The sequence below is a fragment of the Athene noctua genome, chromosome 2, assembly GCF_965140245.1.
Source record: "Athene noctua chromosome 2, bAthNoc1.hap1.1, whole genome shotgun sequence".
Lineage (NCBI taxonomy): Eukaryota > Metazoa > Chordata > Aves > Strigiformes > Strigidae > Athene > Athene noctua.
The window spans coordinates 130,539,165-130,562,657 of NC_134038.1; the positions used below are offsets into that span (position 1 = coordinate 130,539,165).

The window sequence follows — 23,493 nt, forward strand, 5'->3', positions numbered from 1 at the left end:
TCTGTGATAGGATACTGAGATATCCATCTCTACACAGTAGGGAAACATTATAGAATACATACAGAATTATCTGTAACTCTCATAAAGTGATTTTATGGCCCATAGCAAAATTGCTTGTGCATGACTCATATTTTTGGATTGCATTCACTTGTGCAGGAGTTGCCTTTCCTCACAAATATTTGCTGAAACTTCTGGCTGTATTGTTAGCATAATTTCTAAATTGTCTAAGGTTACTGTGTTCAGATTTCCACTATGACACTGGCAGGTCAGGCTGTTTTTATTTATTTTTCATTTTTGCATGACTGTTCTGAAGAGGTGGTTTTTCTGTCTTCCAAGTGATACGACAGGCCGTGGAAATGTCTTTGATGACAGTGCAGTCTGATCTTGTCTAGGAGTCTAGACGGGCTGTAGAAATGTCTCTTTTTTTGCATATCATACACCAAATCATTCATAGGATTGTTTATCCCTGCAAGCTCACCCAGGAGAAAATAGATTTAGTGTTCTATGCAGAAGTAATATTTAAGATTTTGGCCTTTCCTCTGTGTAATCAGACTTCAACTTGTAAAATGAGTCACAGTGATACACTCAGATCAAAAAGAAAGACAGGCTTCCATTACTTGAAAAGGAAAAAGGAAAGAGAGTCATTCAACAGTATTTATTTGTGTGAGTCCAGATCAGCATTACATAAAGTATTCTACTTCACGGATGTTGCATGGCCGTGCCCATGCAGAGCCCCAGCATCTCCAGCTCAGCTCCATACACACTTACGTAGACAGATGGATGCCCATGCACGTGGCTGCTGACAGGTCATGGGCCATTGCCACCCCTTCTCCTCCTCCGTAATGAATGAAGGAGCTCATTAATTTGTTGCCTGGTTCATTTTGGCAGTATCAGTCTCTGCAGCAATTCCTGTACCAGATTTAGGAGAGGTGGGCTGGACTGCAACAGCTTCAGATACTACCAGGACTGCTGTGTTGTTAGGGGCTTTTTCTGGTTTAAAAAAAAAAAAAGGTGCTCATATATTCTGCAGCAGCCTATTCAGTCATTAACCCTCTGTGCCAGTCCATAAAGAGCTCTCAGATGAGTTATTCTGTGCTTAGCTGTCCTCAGGCGTGATGCACGGGGGGTTTACAGCATACACATGCACTTTTGGAAGTGTCTGACAAAAACATGGCAGCCTTTAAGGCACTCTCTTTACTTCAGTGTGCAGACACCAGCTGTTCCTTGGCTCAGCTGGGGTCCTCCTTTGACTGTCCTTTTTTGGGGGGTTGGATTGTGGGATATGATGGGGCTGTTCTGACAGTTTCAAAGGGACAGTCCATTTCCCCCTGCCAGACAGCCATCCCCACCCATATCCCTCCCTGCCTAGTTTCTGTGCCAGTAGCAGTGCTTGTCACCACCCACGTTGATCAGCAGAGAAGTATTGATCTATTGTTTTGTTTTGTTTTCCTTGGGGTGTTTTTCTCCATGAACTGACTCAGTGTGACAGTAGGTGAGTGAGCGTGCAGCTGGGTGGTGTTGATTGACAGCCGGCTGAACAGGAGCCAGCAGTGTGCCCGGGTGGCCAAGAAGGCCAATGGCATCCTGGCCTGTGTCAGCAATAGCGTGGCCAGCAGGGACAGGGAAGGGATCTGAGCCCTGTACTGGGCACTGGTGAGGCCGCCCCTCGATTCCTGTGTTCAGTTTTGGGCCCCTCACTACAAAAAGGACATTGAATGACTCGAGCGTGTCCAGAGAAGGGCAACGAAGCTGGTGCAGGGTCTGGAGCACAGGTCGTACGGGGAGTGGCTGAGGGAACTGGGGGTGTTTAGTCTGGAGAAGAGGAGGCTGAGGGGAGACCTCATCGCCCTCTACAGCTTCCTGAAAGGAGGGTGCAGAGAGCTGGGGATGAGCCTCTTTAACTGAGTAACAGGCAATAGGACAAGAGGGAATGGCCTCAAGTTGCACCAGGGAAGGTTTAGACTGGATATTAGGAAGCATTTCTTTACAGAACAGGTTGTTAGGGGTTGGAATGTGCTGCCCAGGGAGGTGGTGGAGTCCCCATCCCTGGAGGCGTTTAAGAGTCGGGTTGACATAGCGCTGAGGGATATGGTGTAGTTGGGAACTGTCAGTGCTAGGTTAATGGTTGGGCTGGGTGATCTTCAAGGTCTTTTCCAACCAACCTGGATGATTCTGTGATTCTGGGTGCAAGGGACAGGGAGCAGGCAGCACCTAGGTTTCATATTTGACCCAGCAGCATTGCAAAGCCTGCCACAAAGCTGTGACAGTTGGCCTTTCAGCAATAGCACTCTACCCATCTCCTACAGCATCAACTTTTGAAAAGGCCTCGTCACTGGAATAACTTATCCCTGTCTGACTGATAACTCAGCAACATCCACTTATTTGAAGGTGCATCTCTGAGTTGGGAGACAGGTGTGATAACTCACATTAGCAAGTCAGCAGGCCACTTTACAAAGACCCTAAATGCACTCACCAAAAACATTAATGCTCCACTTATAACTGCACCCTTTTTAAAAACTTTCTCTTCTCATGATTCTTCCAAATATCATATTAGATCAGCTGTAAATTCATAAAATGTTGGTTCCATCAGAAAAAATGTTGAGTATATTTGTACTATATTTGTCTTTGAATTTCACATTACTATATAAGCAATTTTTCTGACCTGTTTGAACAGACAGAATTGACTCTGAATTTTGATCGAGCAGAAAACATCAGGATATCAAATTATTAAGGAAAAAATTTAAGTGATAGGAATCTTTACTTCACTAGATTCATTGCAGTTTTAAGGAACTATTCTAGAGAACGTTAAAGTTTACTGCTGCTAATAATCTATAAGGTGTAAGGAGAAAACATTATATGGTCTAAGTGAAAATCTAAGACACAAGGCCTAACCTTGCATCCTTTGGAAGGCAAGGAGCATGAGATCAGGGCTGTTTTGCTTCTGTAAGAGTTTAGGATTTGGGCCTTTTTGATATGTTATCCAGTGATAGTGTTTATGACACAAAAAATGGCAGAAGCATGAAGAACATGTCAGGGTCCATGACCAGGGAGTTAAAACTAATGCTGACATTTTCAGTTAGGTTATATAATGTTATCTCCTTAGAGTATGTACTTTTAGTTGTTTGATTTTGGCATCGTGTCTGAAAATAACTGAACACATTTATTTTCACAGTGAGGGGTCTATTTTCTCCTCAATGCGTGTGCTTTATGCCCATTAGCATTAATGGGAATATACACACACTTCCAGGGGAGAGGAGACTTAAATAGTCCATACAGATGTGCTCTTGTGGATCAGTAACCACTGATTTAAAGAATGTGAATTATAAAATGAAATAAAAACACAAGCAAACACACAAAAATCTGATTATTTCAGTGTGATGGGATCTTAAACCTATATAACTTAACCAGAGAATATAACCAGTCATTGTAAACATACTTTACTCTCGGTAAGATTTAAATATTCAGACTTTTGCTGGTCTAGTAGTTGAGATATCATTACTGTGATAGTATATGTAACATATTTTAGCTTCTGTGGTCTTATGGCTTGTTTACTGGCCAGCAAGTTTTCGTATGGTAGAAGTTGATGTTAACAGAACATGGACCACTGACTACAGATTTATTCACATGTCCAGATGATTGATAGTTAGTCCTAACTGTATGTCTTTTTTGTAGATACAGTTTCTAAAAAGCTTGCTTCCATTGTGCATGCTTCAGTGATGTTACACTGTTGCCACTGTCATAAATATTCTCGAACAACCACGTTTGTTGCTCACCTGGCTTATTGAGAATGCTCTTTGCACCTTTGGTTGTGAAAGAAGCAGCTTCTCATCCACCTTCCATTATTTTATTTTTTTTTTCTCCATTAATCTCTTCCAAGTCATATTCTGCTTGCACTGTACATAAACAGATAGAAACTGTAAATCAATGATTTATTATTTGATTGTAATAAAATAAAGTAAGTTTGCAGCACAGGATTGGAGAGCTTGAAACTGTAATCACAAGGATCTTATTACCGTACATTATTTTGTTAAAGTAGTTACAGGACAAACTATTGCATCTGTTTGGCAGTCTTTTAGACAGTTGATTCTATTCATGCTTTTAAGGGGTGACTAGTATGACAGGTGGAACTGGAGAAAAGTAAGAAAAGGTCTTTCCCTAGACCATCCAGGAAAGCTGGCTCTGGCAAAGGAAGCAGTTACTTGGGATTCTTTTCACAGTTACTACCCGTGTCCTCATTTCCTTTCAGTGAAATCAGAATCACATTGATGTTTATGTGACTTTGTTAGGTTTCAGAGTTAATCTCTCGTTAAGCCCATTTAGGGTTGCTGCATTACATTGTTCATGTACTTCCCCATTTGCTCCTTGATGGGTGTTAATCTTGTATCTCATTTTCAAGTGTATGACTGGTGAGGGAGAAGCTGGTAACTGCCTGAAATATGTGGATGAAGTGGTACAGTAAGGAATATCCCACTGGTGCCTATAAAATAATTTCCTTTGATTTCAGCAGCCTTTAACAGCTGCTCAGAGATACTTAGAGTTCTAGACAGAGAGAAATGCATATTTGTGACCAACTCTTCGCATTTCAGCATGGCTACAGTCACTTTTTTTCCTGGGTAGAGTGGGGAAGGGTTGCTCCTTTGTACTCCTATCTTGAGATCCCTGTGGTTCACTATAGATTTCATATGGAAAACAACATTTCTTTCATCTAGTTAGAAACTGCTGTAGCCCAGAGAGAGAAATAAGAAACTAGGTTTTGTGTCATGTAGTCATCCAGGTAGATTTTCCAGTAGGCTTACTTTTGCCATCATAAAGCTCCTGTAGAGCATATATTGAGTTAGGAAATGGTTTTGCCGCAAAAGCAGAGTTGAGACTCGCCATAAAATATTTTATTTTAAAAATCTGTGTTGAGTTACAAATATTCTTGTAACACAGATAAATGGCTCGCACACATATCATGAAGGCAAATTTGAGCAATAATAAGGGGTTGTGCTTACAACCAAGTTTTATTCAGAAGCATTCAGAGATCAAGTAAGTTACAGTAGTTACAACAACGCACACAATCCAGGCATAAAGGGTAATTAAATGGATTGTGAAGCTGTGCCTGAATTTCACCATTGATATTTTTGCTAGGGAGGTTGGAACACTGGCCTCGGAGAATTTTGAAAACATGTTTTAACAAAGCAGAATCTCTTTAAGAGTTGTTGGAAAATGTAGAGAGGTAAGGTTCTGATTTGCTTCCACTCCGCCCCCAGTTTTATAATGTTCAGTCTTGAGAGACTTTTAAAACTGGAAGCTCTGAGAGATGACCAAAAAAAAAAAGAGAGAAAGACAGCATACCAGGAACTCCAGCTTTTTACTTGAATATTATCTGAAATACTGAACAGAACAAGCTCTTCGTCCCTCATCATTTGAATTTTGACAACATAGCCAGTATTCACAAAGGGATTTTTGAAGTAGGTTAAATAAGAACTCCCTAATGAAAAAAATGCACTAGTTTGAAATCAGTCAATTTAATTACTGTGTTTTATGAAGGCCATTACCCATTGCTGATTACTAGGGTGATAAAATCTTTAAGCTTTGGTAGCCTCCATAGGGGGTGAGCCGATCTAAGTAGAGCAAAGTCCAGTCATTATCACCCTAAATACTTGTGTTTCTCATTACAATATTCATTACTTTAGGTTCCTGTGAATGCTTTGAGGTCTTTATGTAAGCACTGGTTTATTCTTCTGTAGAAAAACAGTGTTGTTATGTTGATAAGTTAAAACCAAGCATTTATATACTTTCATAGTTTAAAATAAGGCTTGGCTACATCCATACATAGAAATGAATATATATAGTATATATTATAGTATATATATATATAGAGTGTGTATATATATATATATATATATAGTATATATGTACCCCTGTACACTCCTAGTCACAGCTCTGTGCTTATTGGTATAGTCGTGCAAGTCTGATAAGAAATGGAAAAGGATATGAGTTACCTTGTTCTTCCAGTCAGTTTTGGTACTTAAGCTGGAATGGAGGCTTATGTTCCTAATAACAATCTTTATTAGGGAAGTACTTTTCAAAAGGTAAAACTGAGCCATGATCCAGTTTACCTTGACTTACCCAAGGCTGGTTGCTGAGGGTTGGAGCTGTTATCTCCAGTGCCAGGCTAGGGCCTTGCGCTTCCCTTTCCCTGCCACCTCTTGCACATCACGCAGCATCGCTGCCTCTCCGCCCTTCTCAGTCACCTTCGCCATGGCCCTCTGACTTACAGAGCAGGTTCATAAAACTGATGTTATTTAAAAGATGACCTCAAAATCATTTCATCTCTTGTTTACAAATGTGTATTTTTCAAAAGAGCACTTGAAGCATAGCAAGGGATGTGGATCTGGGCTACTGGGAGAGGAAAGCAATCTGTAGAAAGAGGCCAAAGAACTTGGTGTGACTAACCAAGGAAGCCTGAGCCTGGTGGCAATATAGGTGATTCAGGTACTTACGGAGGTAGGCGTGCTTGGTGCCAGAGAGGGAGGACTAGTGAAGCTGAGGACACACTGTCACCAGCACATGTGGCTGCAAGCTGGCCATGTATTCAAGGCAAAAATTAGAAGAATGTTTCTGACTGTCAGAAGGCTGAAGTTCCAGAGTGAGTAGGGGTAGTGGGACAGCCTCTCAGAGTGGAACCAGTCAAGGGGTCTTTGTGATGTGCTTGCGTGTGGTACAGCAGTGGTTCCCACCTGGCATATGGGGTCGCTCTGCTGCCTGTGCCACGATGTATGCTTGTTCATGGTAACGGCAGACTTTCTTCTGTTTTGCTATATATATATAAATGGACATGAAATTCCACTTTCACTTCACTGCCAGAATATTACTTGTTAAAACTAAAGGAGGAAGTGCGAGATTTAACGGAGGTATCCTTTCTCTCATTTGTTGATTAGACAGTGGAATTAAATAACCATTAGTGAAAACAGACAGAAAGGGAGGATGGGGGGTTAAATAGTCACGCTAAAAATTCAGTTGATTCTTTACCCTTCCAGTTGCCTATGGTGAAATATTTCACTAGTTCTCCAGAGATAGCTTACTAGATCCCTGGCAAATTTCATGGGGTAAAAAGACATGAGTTTCCAATATGATACGAATATCTTTTATTAGAATTCCTCAACTCCTCATCATATGAAATAAAAAGCTTAAGAAAACCGGTCAACCAACCAACAAAAATCTGGCTCCAGTCCTTTTTATTCATTTGCACACTACTTTTAAAGCCGACGTATGTTTCCTTTTCCCTTGCAAAGGCCCAGATCCTCCCCCTGCAGAGAGGATCAGAGAGAACAAGCCACATGTGACAGGAGTTAATCATGTAGCTTAATGCACTATTAGAAGGCACTCAGATAACGAAGTGATGAGAGCGGCAGAAGAGAAGCTGTAAGAGATCATTCCTTTCTGCACAGTAAAGCCTGCAGGAGGGGGGGAAGGAAGAGCTGTATGTGACAATACTCCTGCCGGTATTTTCGTGCTGAGCTGGGAAAAACTATAAAGGGCAAGAGAGAAAAGAGAAAGGCAGGCTTCAGATAGGACATATCAGTCTGTCCACTGTATGTTTAATGCATTGGCACTACTGGTGGCTTCACGACTAGCTCCTCAGTTACTGCTTCTCCTGCAAAACTTTCAAAAGACTTAGTGGAAAAGATAATCTGGGTCCAGGTTTTCCATGGTTGTTGTAGGTGAGGCAGTGGAAACTGAGCAAGTGCTTTAGCTGGTCTGCCCTGTCCTGACCCTGCATTTGGAACACCAGTGGGGGACAGAGCTGAAGTCAGTGCCTGTTAATAGTATCACAGAGTATGTATTTTAAATAACTAGTTAGTCTGCTAGGCGATATTTTCTCTGAAAGATTTTACCCTCTTTCTGATGTAAAAAGAAGTGTTACTAGAAAATGTTCATAGCTTTAAGTAATAGAGACTATGAATGGGGTGAAGTATCGAATGCAGAATTTATTTTAAGCTCAATTTGTGTGCAGCAATTTGCAAATTTCATTGAAATTCATGTGTTATCATTGTGGTATTAAAACACTTCTGAAACAAGAGCTGCTTGATCTAATTAATTTTCTTCATGATGATTCTGTGGTTACAACCTGTCATATCTAGTAGGAGTTTTCATTTTGAGAATCCTTAACTACGTTTTCAATCTTTTTTTATGGTTTCCAAAGTAGTCTGTGTTTTGAACATGAAAAAATATTTAATTCATGACTTGGAAAGTAATAGTTAAACCTAAAATATCAACTGAGGATACCTCTGGGCCTTAATACATCCTATTTGGTGGCTAAAATTCCATATTCAGTGTTTAATTTAAATGTGAAATGTATCCTCCAGTGCCTAGAGTGATGAAAAAGTCTATGTCTGAAAAGAAAAAAGAAAAAAGAATCCAACAAAACTGCTATTTTATGGTTAAGCTTTTGCAGATTATAGAATGTGTACAAAATCTCAGGGAAGACAGTAACTCTCCTGCAAACCAAAATCTTTGAGCAGTGCGTAATCTACTACTGGCGAGAGTCTGTTTGCCAACTGGGAGTCAAAAAGTCGTGGCAAAAGTCCTTCACAGTTCCTGTTCTGCCAGATTTCCTGGCATGAGTCATGGTGTGGACATGGCCGACTTGGTTTGGAAAGGAAGCAAGCTGGCTGAGGACACCATGATTTATTTCTTCCCTGAGGCAGTAGTCCTTCACTCAGCTGAACTTCAGGGAAGCACCTTTGCCAGTGTAGCTACCCCACAGGCTGAAGCTCTAGTATTTCAAGTAAAAATGATGGGACAGTTCTTCCAATCAATGTAGTTGTCAGTAAAAAAAATGTAGATATTGGAAAGAACAATAGGTTGGAGGCTCCTTACCTTCTAGTTTTGATCCATTTAGTATTTCTAGGCTTTCTAGTGCAATGATGAGAACTGATAACATGATTTGGTAGAGCAGGAATTCTTCTGATCCCTTAGCTCCAAGCATTAGACATCCTGAAACTCATGCAAAAAATTTTCAGGAGTTTTCAATGACTTTGAGAAATGGAAATCAAAGCAGGACTCCAATCCTCATGGGAGACAAATGGCAGGCAGCGTGTCTCACTGTTTTTCTTAATCAACCTGTAAACTGATGGCATTACAGCAGTGGTGGAAAGGTAGGAACTGTGCTCCTTAGAGCACCACCTCTTTTGAAGCAAATTGGTTAGCTTTTCTGAAGCATGGCAGATGTTTTTTCTGCTCCCATAGCTGATTAATTATATTAAATCTCTTTCATTTCCAAGGACTTAAACAGGCCAATAGTCTCTGCCGTTGCAGGTACTGCTGGAGATCCATAGGAGAGGATTCCCACAATGTGACTGGTGAAAGTACTCTGGTGTGCTTAAGAACAGGCTGTAAGCTTGTAGCTTAACAGTTGTATTTTAAAAAGAAGAGGTGATCTAATGAAACAAAAGTAAACTAAATTTCAACTTATAGTCATCTCTTTCAAGATGACTGGTGATTACTCCTCTGTAGCTGATATGAAGTGCAGCATTTTGATACATTGATTGAGGGATTCACAATCTGTTTGATAGCTTGGACATCATTCTTTCTGGTTAATTCAGGAGAGCCTGGGCCAACTCTGATATTATAGGTGGAACTGTAGCATTGTCTACAGTTGAAAATACTTTCCACTTCCTTGTTTTCTTTTCCATATGCCCTATCAAGTTTTAATCCTTCAGGCTGAAGTTTCCCATAATTGGTGTTTGCTTCCAGCACAGGTTTTGTTGTTTCTTACTTTTTTTTTTTTCTTTTTTTTTTTTTAAGATTAAAGACAGTATCGTAATGCAAAATAAATAACATGCTCAAATTGAGGGAGTTAGCCTTAACTCTGACATTTCCTATCTTTGAAGTGTTACAGTCTGCAGTCTTAATGTTCTGTTAACATGCATTTGTGCGTCATGTATGTATAATTTATGGACTACCTTTTAGTCTGTTCTCCTGTTGGACTGGCATCAAGATGAGTGCTGCAGACAAAGTCGACTAAGTATAGGAAAGAATGAATGGGCATTTAAATGCTTGAGTTCCTATGTAGGCCCTTTATACAGTGTATCTTTGCACATTACATACAAATTATTTTAATAACACCATTGTTTGCTTGGTATTCAAAACATAATTTACCATCAACTATGTAACAATTCAGCAGCTACTGTTCTCCTTAGGAGAAATAGTCAAAAGTTTGCTGAAAATGGATTCAGTTTCTGTTTGAGATTAAGCTTTTCTTTGTCATATAAGCTAATATTTTGTCTTCTTTTTACTATGGCAGCACTAGTTAAATCAGACCCTGCTGGTGAATTACAAAGAAATAAATCACAACAGACATTAATCTAGATGAGGGCTAAGTAATTAACTTCATGGAAGGGTGGTGTATACTGTGTCTGTGACACTAGACTGACTGCTGTGCATAGAATAAATGCAGTATTTAGGCTGCCTATGGTATTCCACCCCTTCAATTAAGTAAACAAATATATATAGAGCTACTCTGGAGTGTATCCTTTGTGGTCGAAACACTGTATCTTATTAAAATCATCTGCATGCAGTATGTGGGGTTTGAGTTCCTGCCAGTGGTTTCATCCATTGTTAACAGTGATGCTCGGCTCTCCCAAGAGTTAAATACAGTGGTACTATAGTTATGTGAAAAGGGTGCTCTTGGTTACTTTGGTGGCCATTTCGTTGCATATTACCTCCCACTTTGTTTCCATCCATGTGTGTGGCATAGGGTGTTGCCTGGAAAAATATAGGCTTTTTCAGGAAAAAAAAATCCATATAGGTTGAGAAAAATATCAAAGGCAGTCTGTAATTGATTCTGGGGGGCAAGACCAGGGCCAGAATAGGTGTCTGCTTGCTTGCTCTATGTCTGCATATCAAGATATTTAATATTTACAGTTACATATCTATTTTCACCTTAGTGATAGTGACAAAACAGACATTGAACTCTGAAAGATAGGATCAGTTGCTTACAGCGGATCTATAATTCTTATTTTGCATTTGTAAGTATTACAATCCTCATTCTGCAGTGCTCTCTTTTATCTGGAAAATTAGACCAATCATCTGTTCTACTTTTTTAGAAAACATCAAACTGAACTAGTTATATTTTATGATTGTTAAAAATACTTTTACCTACAATTTCATAATCTGTTGCAAATATTTGCAGCAGATTTCTTTTCAATATAGCACTTAATTTTAGAGGGTGATATGGACAATATAGGTTGACAAAAATTCTGCTTAGAAAAAATAGCTGAAATTATATTTGCCTGAAGCTACCTTTATTTGATGATGCTATTAAAATGAAAGAGTATAAAAATGGTGATAAACAACATACACAAATAACTTGGTGTGAAGTCAGAGATTTTAGTCATTAGTTTTGCCAGACTTGCTGTTTTCCACAAACTGAAATTAATCTGAATATTTTCTAAGCTTTAATTAGCTGTCTCTTCAAAGACTGTTTAACTTGCCCTTCTCAAAAGTTATAATAGCAACAGATTATTTTAAAGATTAGAGGAACATTAATTTTCATATGGTTATTTTCCCTGCTCGATATGAGATTTTTTTGCAAATACGGCTGTGTTGAAGTGGAGACAAGTAAATAGGATTGTCTAAAATAAGATCAGCCTTTGCCTCCAAACAGCAGCAGACCCAAATGCAACTAATAAAAGATGCATGTTAATCAGAATGTTGCTGATCTCTAGGTGACTAGCTATAGAAACCCATCAACAAAGATCAGAACGCAGTTTTCTATATACAGAACTAAGAAAGCATTGAGCTTCTATGAAATGTGTTTGAGCAGGTCGCAGGTTTTTGACTTGGGAACTGCTGTCACCCTTGGAGTGTATCTTGGACCACCATGCAGGCTCGTCTGCAAACGTCTAATTGAAAACAGTGTGTGGCAGTACGGTTGCACAGGCTGGCTGCAGACCACATACTTTGGCACATCGTTCCAAGTCGTGGTGTAACGGTTTGTTTTCAGATTCTCCTTTTACACCTGTGTCCACGGGACGCGTGTGTTAGAAGTGACTGCAGACCATTCTGGTTGGAAAAATTCACCCTCTTAGAACAACCCCTCAGTCAGAGACAAGGCTGAGGAAGTTCTTCCTGTTGCTTTGAGGCATCCAAACTCTAGGTGAAGATGAAAAAAAAAAAAAAAAGTGATTATTAATCTGGTGATCAGGATTGCACGGTGCTTTCACCAGTGATCAGTGCTGCAGGTTATGAACCAGCGTCTCAGTGACAGGTAGATTGACCCCTGAAACACAGTCATTAAAAGGAAAAGCAGTAGGTTGAACACAGACAACTGTGTTCCCTTTGAGCCTATGGGACACTGGTTCCTCCAAAGTGGAGGCTGCTCCTGCTGAAATTGCATTTTATCTCCTTCTCAGGAGAGTCCCCAGCCCTCAGAGGAGAGCTGTACTGGGCAAGAGCTTGGAGGGATGAAGGCAGGAAGAGTTTGTCCGCTCCCATCCCAAAGATTTACAGGCTCCAGGGACGGCGAGGAGCCAGGAATAAAGTGAAATATCCGCAATGAATAATTCATTTGCTGGAAAGTGGTTTTTCAGGGAAACTGAAGCTATACAGAGATTTGGACAAATTGAGCTGAAACACTCTCAGCCATAAAAAAGATGGATAGGAGGGGAATATATGAAAATCTTGAAATATGTTGCAATATCTTGTTTCAGCCTTCTGGATAGATTCCTTTAAAAGGCACGTTCAGACCTTTTTTTGTCTCAAAATCTTTCTTTTTTTCTTTTTTTTAGTAGACCTAACTTTAAAAAGCAAATATTACTAGAGGTTGTTAAATGATCTGAAAATGAAAATAAGTTTATGTTTGTGTCTTCAGGCAATGTTTTTGTGTTGCTTTTCTGCTTGTGTGGGGAGCCCAACACTAGCTGGCACAAATGGCAGCATTGGGAATTGTCTGGTCGGAGCATCTCCTTTTCCTGAGTTCTGTCTTACAGTTTTAAGAGTAGTAGTGTTCAGTGAAGTTGCTAATAGCACTGTTTCTGGGAAAATGCAGGAAACACAGTTTGTGTTTGTAAGATCTCTGGTGTATGGATTGGAAGCTTTGTACACAGAAAATCTCTGCCTTGACAAGAAGATGAAGGAGGCTGTTCCTGATGAAACTCACATTCACATACTGCTACCCGCAACTAGCTGGCCTGGTGAGGCCCAGGGGGAGAGGCCTCTGTTACTCTCTTCCCAGATGCATGTAAACCATCTCCTTGGTCAGTACTAGCATCAAGGGGGGCACATGTTTGTGCATCAGGGCTGGAAAGCTAACAGGTAAGTGAAGTGCTTGGCTAGTCTTATCAGCCAGGAAACGCAGAGAAGCTTCAGAAGGTTCAAAAATCCACAGGCTCTGTCGTAGCACTGTGAGCTATATAGTTCTGTCGTGCACTGCGTAAATCACGTATAATTGTGACACATGGGCAAGGCAAAGCCAGGTGCTTGTCAGGAAGGTGCTGGTGGTCATTTCCCTTGGGTCCCATCATTTTATCCTTTTATCTACAGTGGCGAATAGGCACAAGTTGGAACAGTCTTACCTTTAAACTTTACAAGCCTTGTCACTTCAAAGTCTGCTCTGACCCAATGACTCTGAAAAATCAACTGAGGGGACCTACTGTGGTCTGTGTGGCCCAGCTGGACAAATCCCTTCTTTCCTAATCTAGATGCTGTTTAGATCCTCTCCAGTCCTGAAAGCAGAGCTCAATGCATTATCACCCCCAAAAAAAGAGCATGAGAATGATACTAGAGGCAAAGGGCTTCTGGCTGTCTAGGAACCAGCCATCTCTAGCAGATGGGCAGGAGAAGAACGAGAGGACAGAGAGATCTCAGCTCCTAATTTACAATCCTTTTGCTGTTGCATTGTATCATCTCACTTTCTAGGCCCTTTGTATGCTGTTCAGTCCAGTCAAGAGTTGCTTTCCCTTGGGATATGTACATGTGGTGGACTGGAGAAGCACAGGCTGGAAAAGATTCACATAGGTCTGATGTTATTTCTCTGTAATAAGATAAACTGCTAATTCTTAATGCTTCGCAGGAAGAGGCAGAAATCTACTTAGTGTTACTATCTGGAGGCCACCCCAGGGCCTGCTGAAATTACCAACCCACCTCTCCAGTGCTTAATATTAACCATGGCTGCTGCATACCAGGCCTCGTGTGCACCATGAAGCCAGTCTCAGTCTGGGGGCTCAACTGAGCTCGCTTTGCATGGGGGTCTGAAAACTGCTGGCAGGGGGGTGCTGCCCAGGGAGGCTTTCCTTTTCCAGCCGCCTTACATGTGCTGCACTGTTCAGCCAGGAGGAGCGTGCTGCAGAGTTGTCTTTTCTTACCCAAAATCTGCTTATTTAAAATCATAGTATTGGAGGTGGTGAAAAAATTAATTCTGACAGTTTGCATCACATAAGTCAGCTTTTTAATATCAGCAAGAAAAACAGTTTGTGAACTAGTTTCAATGCTAAAATCTTAAATGTGTCTAGTATTTAGTATGTTACATGTCTGTTATTTGTTATATGTTATTGATCATGTAGGAAGCACTTACAGATACTTGTAGATATTGAGTGCTTTTGGAAGAATATTGTTATGAAAGAGAATTGGGGGAGGAGATCTAAAACGTTGATATCAAGAAAACTTTTTTTTTTTTTTTTGAGAAGTGAGAGACCCCAGTTGTCCTGAGTTAAATATCTTCACCCAATTAAAAATGGGTCACCATCCTAACATCTTGAGAAGATGTTTTCCTATACTAAATTCTCGCACCTGTAACCAGCTGAGCACATGTAACTTCACAAGCAGAAGCAGGTTTCTTTGAATGTGTGAACTTGTAATCAAACTTGCAGGTCAGCAGGCTTGCAGCCTGAACTCTTTTGGTATTTTAAAAGCCAGATAGAACACAAAAGTATCTCTTTTCCAACAGCTTAACAGACAAAGTTTGGCTAAAGTCACCACTGTGCTTTGATAATACTGGTTTTCCTCATTAGAATTACTATCTGACGCAACCTAAACGTTCCATGGTATTTAAGTTAAAGCAGTGTGAGTAATTCAGTCAATTAATTAGGTGTGGGTAGCACTTACCTTCTATTGTGAAGGGATCAAAGGAGAACACTTAATAGCATTTATTTTCTTGTTCTGCTCCATACCTTAGTGTCAATTCATTCAAATAACCTTCTGACCCAAATGTTAATATAAGTTATTATATTATTATGCTTTGGTGAACATTTCTACCCAGTGTCGACATCATGACTGCTGGGACTCAACACGTGCTGCTTTGTAGTAACTGGAAGTGGACAGAAAAATGGTAAAACCACCAAACGAGTGAGGAACACCCAGATAGCTGTAAACCTCTGCCCTTCCTCTGTCATGTACCTCCTTGTTTCTTCCAACCCTGCCCTGGTATTTACAGAAAAAAATTGTGCAGAGAGGCTGAAAGGGAGATTCCACAGATAGACCCAGATGCTTGTGGGTGTCAGTGTGCCCAGCTGAAGGAACTTGAATGGAAAATGACTGGAAGGGAAGCATTAATTCAGACAAGAATTTGAATTGGAGTTTGTGGATGCTTTTGTTTTTATTTGTGGTCTTTTGCTGTATAACTATTGTGGTTTGGTGTTAGGGCCTTCACAGAAAGAAGTAGGGGCGAATAAAAGTCAATTTTTCCTTTGACTTCATTATTGCCAAGGTTTCCCTCTGCATCCCTGAGGAATTTCTATTAGAGAGGTTTATTCTCCTAACAATCTATTAGCAGGATTGGCCCCTCATTGAAAGCATGATACAGTGCATGAGATTAAATAAAGTAAAATAAGACAAAGTTCTAACCAATTAGATTGTCTGTGGGCACTGAATGTTTTAATTTCTGTGCTAAAGGTATTCACTTCAATCATGAGCTGTTTTGTGAACTGAGCCATTAAAAATGGCCAAGGTCTTGCTAACGCTGTCAGCTAACAGTAATGCATGTAATGCTTACATTTGTGGGGAGACCTTTCAAGTTTGAGACACCAAGTTGGTTTAACAGGCTGGACTTTGATTTTATTTGTCTGTGGCCATGCTGTGGAGTAAAGGAAATTGAAAGATCTCAATGTCTTCTTTTTTTTTTTTCTTTAGAATGACATACTGTCTTCTTCAGCCATTTAATATAACATAATGCTGTTTCGGACTTTAAAAGACAAGGAGAAATGAGGCTTTATTAAATTCAGTAAGTCATTTGCCTGGGATATTTTTCCACTTTAATTAGATTTTACTACTTGAAATAAGTGAGACTCATTTAATGTTTTCATTCAAGAGTTTGATAAACGACAGCGTCATACACATCACAAGAAATAAAATCTTTTAGGACACCAGCAACAGTAACAGGGGAATTGCTAAACAGCGGGTTTTGGTTGCATCTATGATAAGTGATCCCTGCACTGTCCCTTAACTTACTGTACAGTAGCTTGTGTGTGGCTGTGACCAAACCTGTGCTATGGGTACTTGTGTGTTGGTGCACTGACCTCCCCTCTGCTGTTACATTTCCTCCTGCTGAAGGTGTTTGAAAGAACAGAGCTGTCTTTCAAATAAAGACCATAATAGATCCACATCTCTGTGTGGGAGCATGACAGACAGCTGTCTCAAATGATTTATCCCTGTAACTCTGGTGTCTGTTCCTGGGAAAAGCGAAGGAGAAAAAATGCAAGAAGTGGAAGGCAACAAAGGGAAAACCCAGAGAGAGCAGCGATGCCTGTCATTGAGGGCCGAGATGCCTCTCACACAGATTACATTTCTCAGTCTGTAGCCTCAGTACGTGCTGAACTGTACTATATTCGGTGTTTCATCAGGCAAAAAACCAAACTTGTACACCAGCCCTTCATAATGGATCACTAATATATGCACTATACCTGGTAAGCTTTAAAACATGCTGGTTTTCCCAAAAATATTGGATATAGAGGCAAAGCTAGATACAGTAGTTGAAAAACTTGTTGGAATCAGTGGGATATGGAGGAGATACTCTGATCCAGTATTGCCAATTCCTGTCCATACAATTAACACTGAACTAGCAGCAGTGTACATGGCCCTTCCACACGTGATTAGCATTGCACATATAACAGAAGCTCTTTCTCCAGCTGGGCTTGCTGGTTCATGGAACAGATCCTTTTTTTAGTCTCCAGTTACAAGTATCACTGTTGGGATATAAGGAGAGGAGAATAATTTAACTGTATTCCAGTACAGTTGTACCACACAGCCTTGTGTGCCTCTATAATCTGCTAGTGCCAAATGGACGTAGTTAGCCAGCCACCTGCATGGCGGTTTTGGTGGTGTTTTAAAAGTCAGTCGGTACAGACTTAATATTGGGTATCACAAACTGGATTAGCTCGGGTCATACTCATTCTTTAGCCTAAAGGCATCTGTTTGCGAGGTGGACAGCAGTTTGCTATATGCCCCCTAGTTTGCAACCTCTTGCCTTCTTCAGTACTAAGCACTGCACAGTATTTCGAAACAGTTACTTTTTCATATTCCATTCAGGACATGATCACAGGGCTTCAGGAGGGCAGTAAAAACATGCATGGTTCATCTGGATGCTTGTTGCTGTTTCTGGAATTTGAGTTAATGAAAACAAAGTTTGAGAAAACTGCTTGCTGGGGTTTTTTCCCCAATCATCTCAATCCCAGCTTGCATTATTGTCCAGAAATTGCAGTGTTGGATCCAGCTGGAAATGACTGCAGTATTATTTTGCCATAACACTACAGTGTTCTGTCTGGAAGTTTAGCTATTTAGATTACACATCCCTCTTGAAGCCTAATGTTCAAGAGCTCTTCATTAGAAATGTCAATGGTATTAAATGGAAACGGATCTTGCATGATGATACAGAAAATCAGAGCGGTAATGCAGTATCCAGTTGGTATAATATTTCCCTTATAACGCATTTCTTGTAATTGTAAATTCCTTAACATAGAGGAGGGTAACTAAAATAACACAATATATTTATTTTACTATTAAGGGCTTTAATGAACTCGAAGAAAATAGTTTCAATACAGCGCTGTAAAAACTGTTACCTTGCGCACATTGACCCTGGTCCTGCAATTACCTTGAGCACAGCCTCACTGACTTTAGATGGCTGGCTCACGTGTGGGAAGTTAAACGTACGTGTAGAGCTAAAGCTCCTTCTAACTGGAACTGAATAGGAAGCTGCCAGATTTGTCCTGGGAGCTCGGTAGCACTTTACAGCGTAAGCAGCCCGTGGCGGGTCGGTGAGGCCCACGCCTCGGTCCTTTGCCGTGCACAGCCGTGCCGATGGGAGCTCTCCTCAGAGGGGTGCCTTGCTGTGCGGCCAGAGAGGTAACCCGTCCCCCCACGCGGTCTCTGAATTCCCTGTGGGTTTCTCCCCCAGCTGGCTGTTCCGCACAACGATGAGTGGACCCGCTTCGCTCGGACCCTGGTGGAAATCCGCGCCAACCGAGCAGACAGCGAAGAGGAAGGGGCGGTGGAGCTGTCGGCCTAGTGGAAGGGAAGGAGCAGCGCCCGCCGCCGCCAGAACAGCAGCTTTCCCCCGCTGAGTACGCCGGTGTTCAGTGTCAGAGTCAGTCTTGCTGTGGCTTTTGATGCCAGTGTACGTGCCAGTATTGCTCAAAGCATTCCGTATTAATCATGCTGCTTTACACAAGGCTGAAAATATCCAGAGCATTTTCATTCTTTATATTTCTGCCTGAGAAGTAAGAAAGAAAAGACAAATCAACCCTTTATGGGTTTAGTTGTTGCCTTTTCACTACTTAGTAGCTGTATTTAATAGCTAGGAACCCCTGGTTTAACTTGTGCTCACATTGCCCTTCTGGCATAGTCCTATTAAATCCATATGAAGCCAGATATGATTATGTGCAGATGTGGTGTGCTTCACTGTATGGGACTGGGCCAAAGACTTCAGATGTGGTGTTTCACATGGTGACTTACATTATGAATGGATGTACTATACGAAAGTTGCTGCTCCTTATTTATTGCGGTGTGCTGCATGGAACATATTTATTTGAAAGCATTAAAATAAACGATCCTAAAGCATGTGCATAATGAGAGAACTGCATTGTCTGTGTGCTGCCGTAGAGGTTACATTAAAGTCCACAAAACAATTACAGTACATCAGTTGTGCTTAAGATGTAAGATCTATAAAGGTTGGCTTGAGCGGATGGAATGAGTTTCCTTTCCTTTTTTTTTTTTTAAGATGCCTATTATTTCTAGGCACTTTAACTATATTTCAAATACAGTTGGTCACTGATACTTGTCATGCAAGTTAACACTAACAGTCTGACAAAGGGTTGTGGTTCCCAAGTATGACACTAGTATTGCCAATAAAATGTATCAAGCCGGTTCTGTTGCACTGTGGTTAATCTTTCCTTGCCAGCAGTGCTCAGTGTGTTCATTACTGGTCACTGGTGAGGCACTGGGAAAATGTGACTGCCCTGACTCGCAGAATGCTCATGCAGCTGCCATGTAGATACCTTCGGCTATGGGGATGGGCCAGTAATGGCCTCGCGTGCATCAGATCCTGCTACACATTTTACATGAGCAGATGCTAACCCGTGTCAGCTTCTAGGCTTGATTTTTTTTTTTTTTCTTCCTCTGTCCCTAGCTGTGCACACACATGCACATGCAGAGCAGTGCCATGCTGCCCTATGCACTAAAAGAAAAGGAACAGGAAAGACGAGGCCTCCTCAGACTGTCTTGAGAGACAGGTTGGGATGGGGACAAGGCAGTGTTCTCCTTTAACAACAAACTCTTGTGGCTTGAGCAAAGAAACAGGGTGCAGACTGATCTCATCAAGTGCTGCGGCCCTGGGGGACGTTGGTGAATGAAAACCTTGGTGGTGAGGCTGCTCATTATGTTTGTGTCACAGCATTACACTGAGCCAGAGCACGGCACCGACACCTGGGTTTAACCAGGCAGGCAGGTGAACCATTACAGCAAGAAACACTGGAAGTCAGATGGCAACAAAGATTTTGTACTCAAGTTTGCAGGGAACCGTGTCTCATCTTCAGGCAGCCATGTCGAGGAATATATCATCTAATGCTTTTCAGTGCTGTGGTCAAACCCAGAACCGCTGAGAAGTCTGCACTGCTAAAAGCTAGAGTAGGCTAAGAAAGCGAATCCTTCGGAGAAGCTGGATAGGGAAGAGGGTAACTCTTGGTGGTTAGAAATAACTCCCAGTGAGAGCGCACAGGCTGCTTTCTTCTTTATGGTGGGACCTGAAGCAATCCCCCGGTGCCCATGGAAGCCCCACTGGGCTGTTGTAAGCGGGGTCTTCCCCTAGATGCACTAGTTGATGCAACAGAGGCAAATCTGTCACTGGTCTGGTGGCTCCATGAGACTGGAGCCAGGCATTAGGGAATCTTGTGTTCTCGCTGTGCCCCTGGGTGCTCTAAGAGCTGTCCCGAAGAACCACTGCAGCACTCGCTGCACTTTCGTAGCTTAAAGGTGAATGCTAACAACCAACCAGGCAAAACACCTGTAAATCAGCCCTTTAGACATCATCTCCAGGTGGTTTTTTTGTTTTTTTTTGTTTTTTCCTCAGTTTCTCCCTGTTTTCCTTTCAAAAAGCATTTGTAAGTGTTCTCTATGTATGTGGGCAAAGCAGATGGCAGGGCAAAGTGGATGGTGGGAGGCACATTTTGGCCATCAGTGGGCCACAAGATTAGGAATACCTGCACATGCAGATACACAGCAAACTATCGATGTCACAGGGGAGAAGAGGTGGGCAGCTCCCCGTCCTTCAGCTCCCTCACGGTAAATCACATCTGAAAGTGTGGGGACACAATGTGAGAGTACACTGCAGTGTAAAGGGAAGGATGTCTACTTGATGTTGTCTCCCATTCATCATAACCACTGCAGTGGAAATGGTTGGCAAATTTGCTTCCACTTTTTCCATTTTACTGTGCAGTTTCTGGAACCTAAGGGTGGGGGCTGCATGGTCACCTTACAAGCTTCTCTACTTTGTGACATTAATAGCTTGTAAAACAGTTTTAAGAGCATACTCAGAAGACCTTCAGCATCTGCTGCTGTATGCAAAGGTGTATGACCAAAGTCCCTCTTTTTTTTTTTATTTTTCTCTCTCCTTTTTTTTTTTTTTTTTTTTTGATTAGGGTTCAGCAGTACACAGAGGGAACAAGGAAAAGATCCAGATTTTCACAGAGATAACCAGGTTTGTATATACAGAGTAACAACATGAAAAGGCCATTACACACAGCTGAAGCAGATGGAAGAGCACCCAACAAGAACGAGGCATTAACTCCCTTTCTGCTGGTCGCCACTGCCATGTGGTGGAGTTTCTGACCAGCCTTGTTGCTGTCCTTCCAGGGATCTCCAACAGGTTTTGTTTGTTTGATAGATTTTCCTGCTGCTAAGCAAATAGCTCCACCTTACTAGCTTTCCAAAAAAGCCCATATGATGAGATGTTCCTCAGAATCTGTCCAGCAGGGAAATAGATACAAAATTACCCTTTATTTTGAGCCAAGAGAAAGCATCTTCTCCAAGCTCTTCCACCTACAAACATCCAGAGAACAGAAGAAGAGCATGAAGAGTACATCCCATGTTCTAGCACTGCCGGGATGCTGCCATGCCTGCTCCAGGCATGGAATGAGTTAGAAAACAGCCTGGCTCCACTTTGGGGCCACTGGAAGTGAGATTTCTGTGAAGGACAAAACCTGCATACTCAGACTGAGCTGGCGAGCGCATTGTAAGAAGGGTAAGAAAGAGCAAACCCAACCAGGGAAGAAGCAGGCAAGTGGCACGTGGAGATGAGCAATGTGGCCTAAGAAGGGAAAGGCTGAAATGAGGTTTAGGATGGAGGAGAGGGCTGTGAGGTGGATGTGGAAGAGACAACTGTCCTGTGCTTGATGAAGGGAAGACCAGAGTCTCCCTTGATTTGTGTCAAAGATCAAAGCCAGACCAACACATGCGAGAGGCAGATGAATGGCATGGCCAGGGACTTGGGATCTGTTCTGCAAGGAGCTGCAAAAGGACATGGGAGAACATGGCAAGTGGCACTGGGGGTGGCAGCTGAAGGCATTAGCCAAAAGGGGAAATGGTTACCTCACCTCTGTGACATGTACTCTGTTCAAGAGACCCCCATAGGAACAGAGGAAGATGATGATGGCCAGGGCACACTGAAAGAGCATGTGCACGGCCTTGACCAACCTGGAATCCGGCCAGGTCACACAAAAACCAAGCATGGGGCTGGAATGCCAGGCCTGTCATTGCACCTGGACCAAGTGAATGTTTGAAAGGTGAAAACAAAATGGGCTGCCCTCCTAAGTCTGAGAGCACCACCATGGAAAGGCCATCAGAGCAAGTGTTTGCTGCTTGAGATTAGGCTCAGCAGAGTTCCCTCTAGCTTGTTACTTCAAAGAGAAAAGGCACGTGGGACAAATGGTGCTGGGCTGCAATGATTCAAGAGCTGCAGCATTTTCTGCAGGGTACTCAGCAACTGCTTCATGGTGAATCTTCCAAGATGAAAGGTACTTCCTCCTGGGTCTCAAAACCAATGCCCCAAGCATCTGCTACTTCTGAAAACATAGGAGCCCCTGCCACATCCTGAAACATCATGAGCTCTTACTGCAAATGGCAGCCTGCATCTCTAGCGCTACAGATACCACTGGGAATAGGTTCTTTCATACAAGATGTATGGGGAAAGCTCTCAAGAGTTTTAGCAACTTCAGATACAAAGCAAACACAGTAGAAGACTGGAAACCCCTCACAGAGCAAGATGGCATCCCATGTAGAGTGGGATGGTCCTCACTGACCTGTGACAGACAAAGAAGACTCCGCTATCACCAGGGCAGCATCAGTCCGAAAGAAGGCCTGTCCTCAGGAAGCTTACAGGACTGTTCTTCAACATCATAAGCAGAGCTTATAAGTGAGCACTAAGGGAGGCCAGATGGCCCCTTGAATAGAACTAGAGCAGCTGGAATGAATCCTGGAAGCAATAGTGCTGCTTCCTGGTGTGAGGAGAAACAGTGCAAGGAGCAGTTAAAATCATGAACACACTTCTTAAAATGCCACCTCTGTCTGAAGAGCAACAGACACCTTGATGACACCCTCGTGTTAAGCACTGGGAGAGGCTGCCTACGTTCACAGCCTGAGTTCTCCACCGCTCACTGCGCAGAAAGCAGAACCACTGTATGGCACGTGGCATTAAGGAAACCACTTCATCCCAGGGCTGCTTCTGTGTTATTTGCTGGTTTTGAGGCTCTCTGGAGACACTTAAAATACAAATGTTGAGATGTCTATATTCTCAACCATTAAATTACTTACAAATGATCACCATCTCTGGAAATCGTCTTCTAGCTTACACAAAAATGGCAAATATTTCAACTGAAAACAGTCTGGATTTCAGAGCAGCGTTTAAACAGCAAGGTTGGAGGATTCCTTGTTCGTCCCCCTGCCACGTGTGCGTTGGGAGCGCTGAGCTCAGCAGTAAGCAACATGACATGCATGCACATCATGGGGTGTATGGCAGGGACA

At 41.9% G+C, this 23,493-nt stretch overlaps 1 protein-coding gene across 10 annotated transcripts in view; it reads left to right on the top strand.

Moving 5' to 3' along the window:
- The window catches only part of DYNC1I1 (dynein cytoplasmic 1 intermediate chain 1), a 198,393-nt gene extending 179,049 nt beyond the window's left edge, over nt 1-19,344 (top strand). For all 10 annotated transcript variants that reach the window (XM_074897999.1, XM_074898004.1, XM_074898005.1 and 7 more), the window contains one exon: nt 18,377-19,344. In XM_074897999.1, coding sequence (XP_074754100.1) covers nt 18,377-18,487 — 111 coding nt within the window. In that variant the 3' untranslated portion in view covers nt 18,488-19,344. The remainder of the gene's footprint in view (nt 1-18,376) is intronic.
- Nucleotides 19,345-23,493: the final 4,149 nt, after the last annotated feature.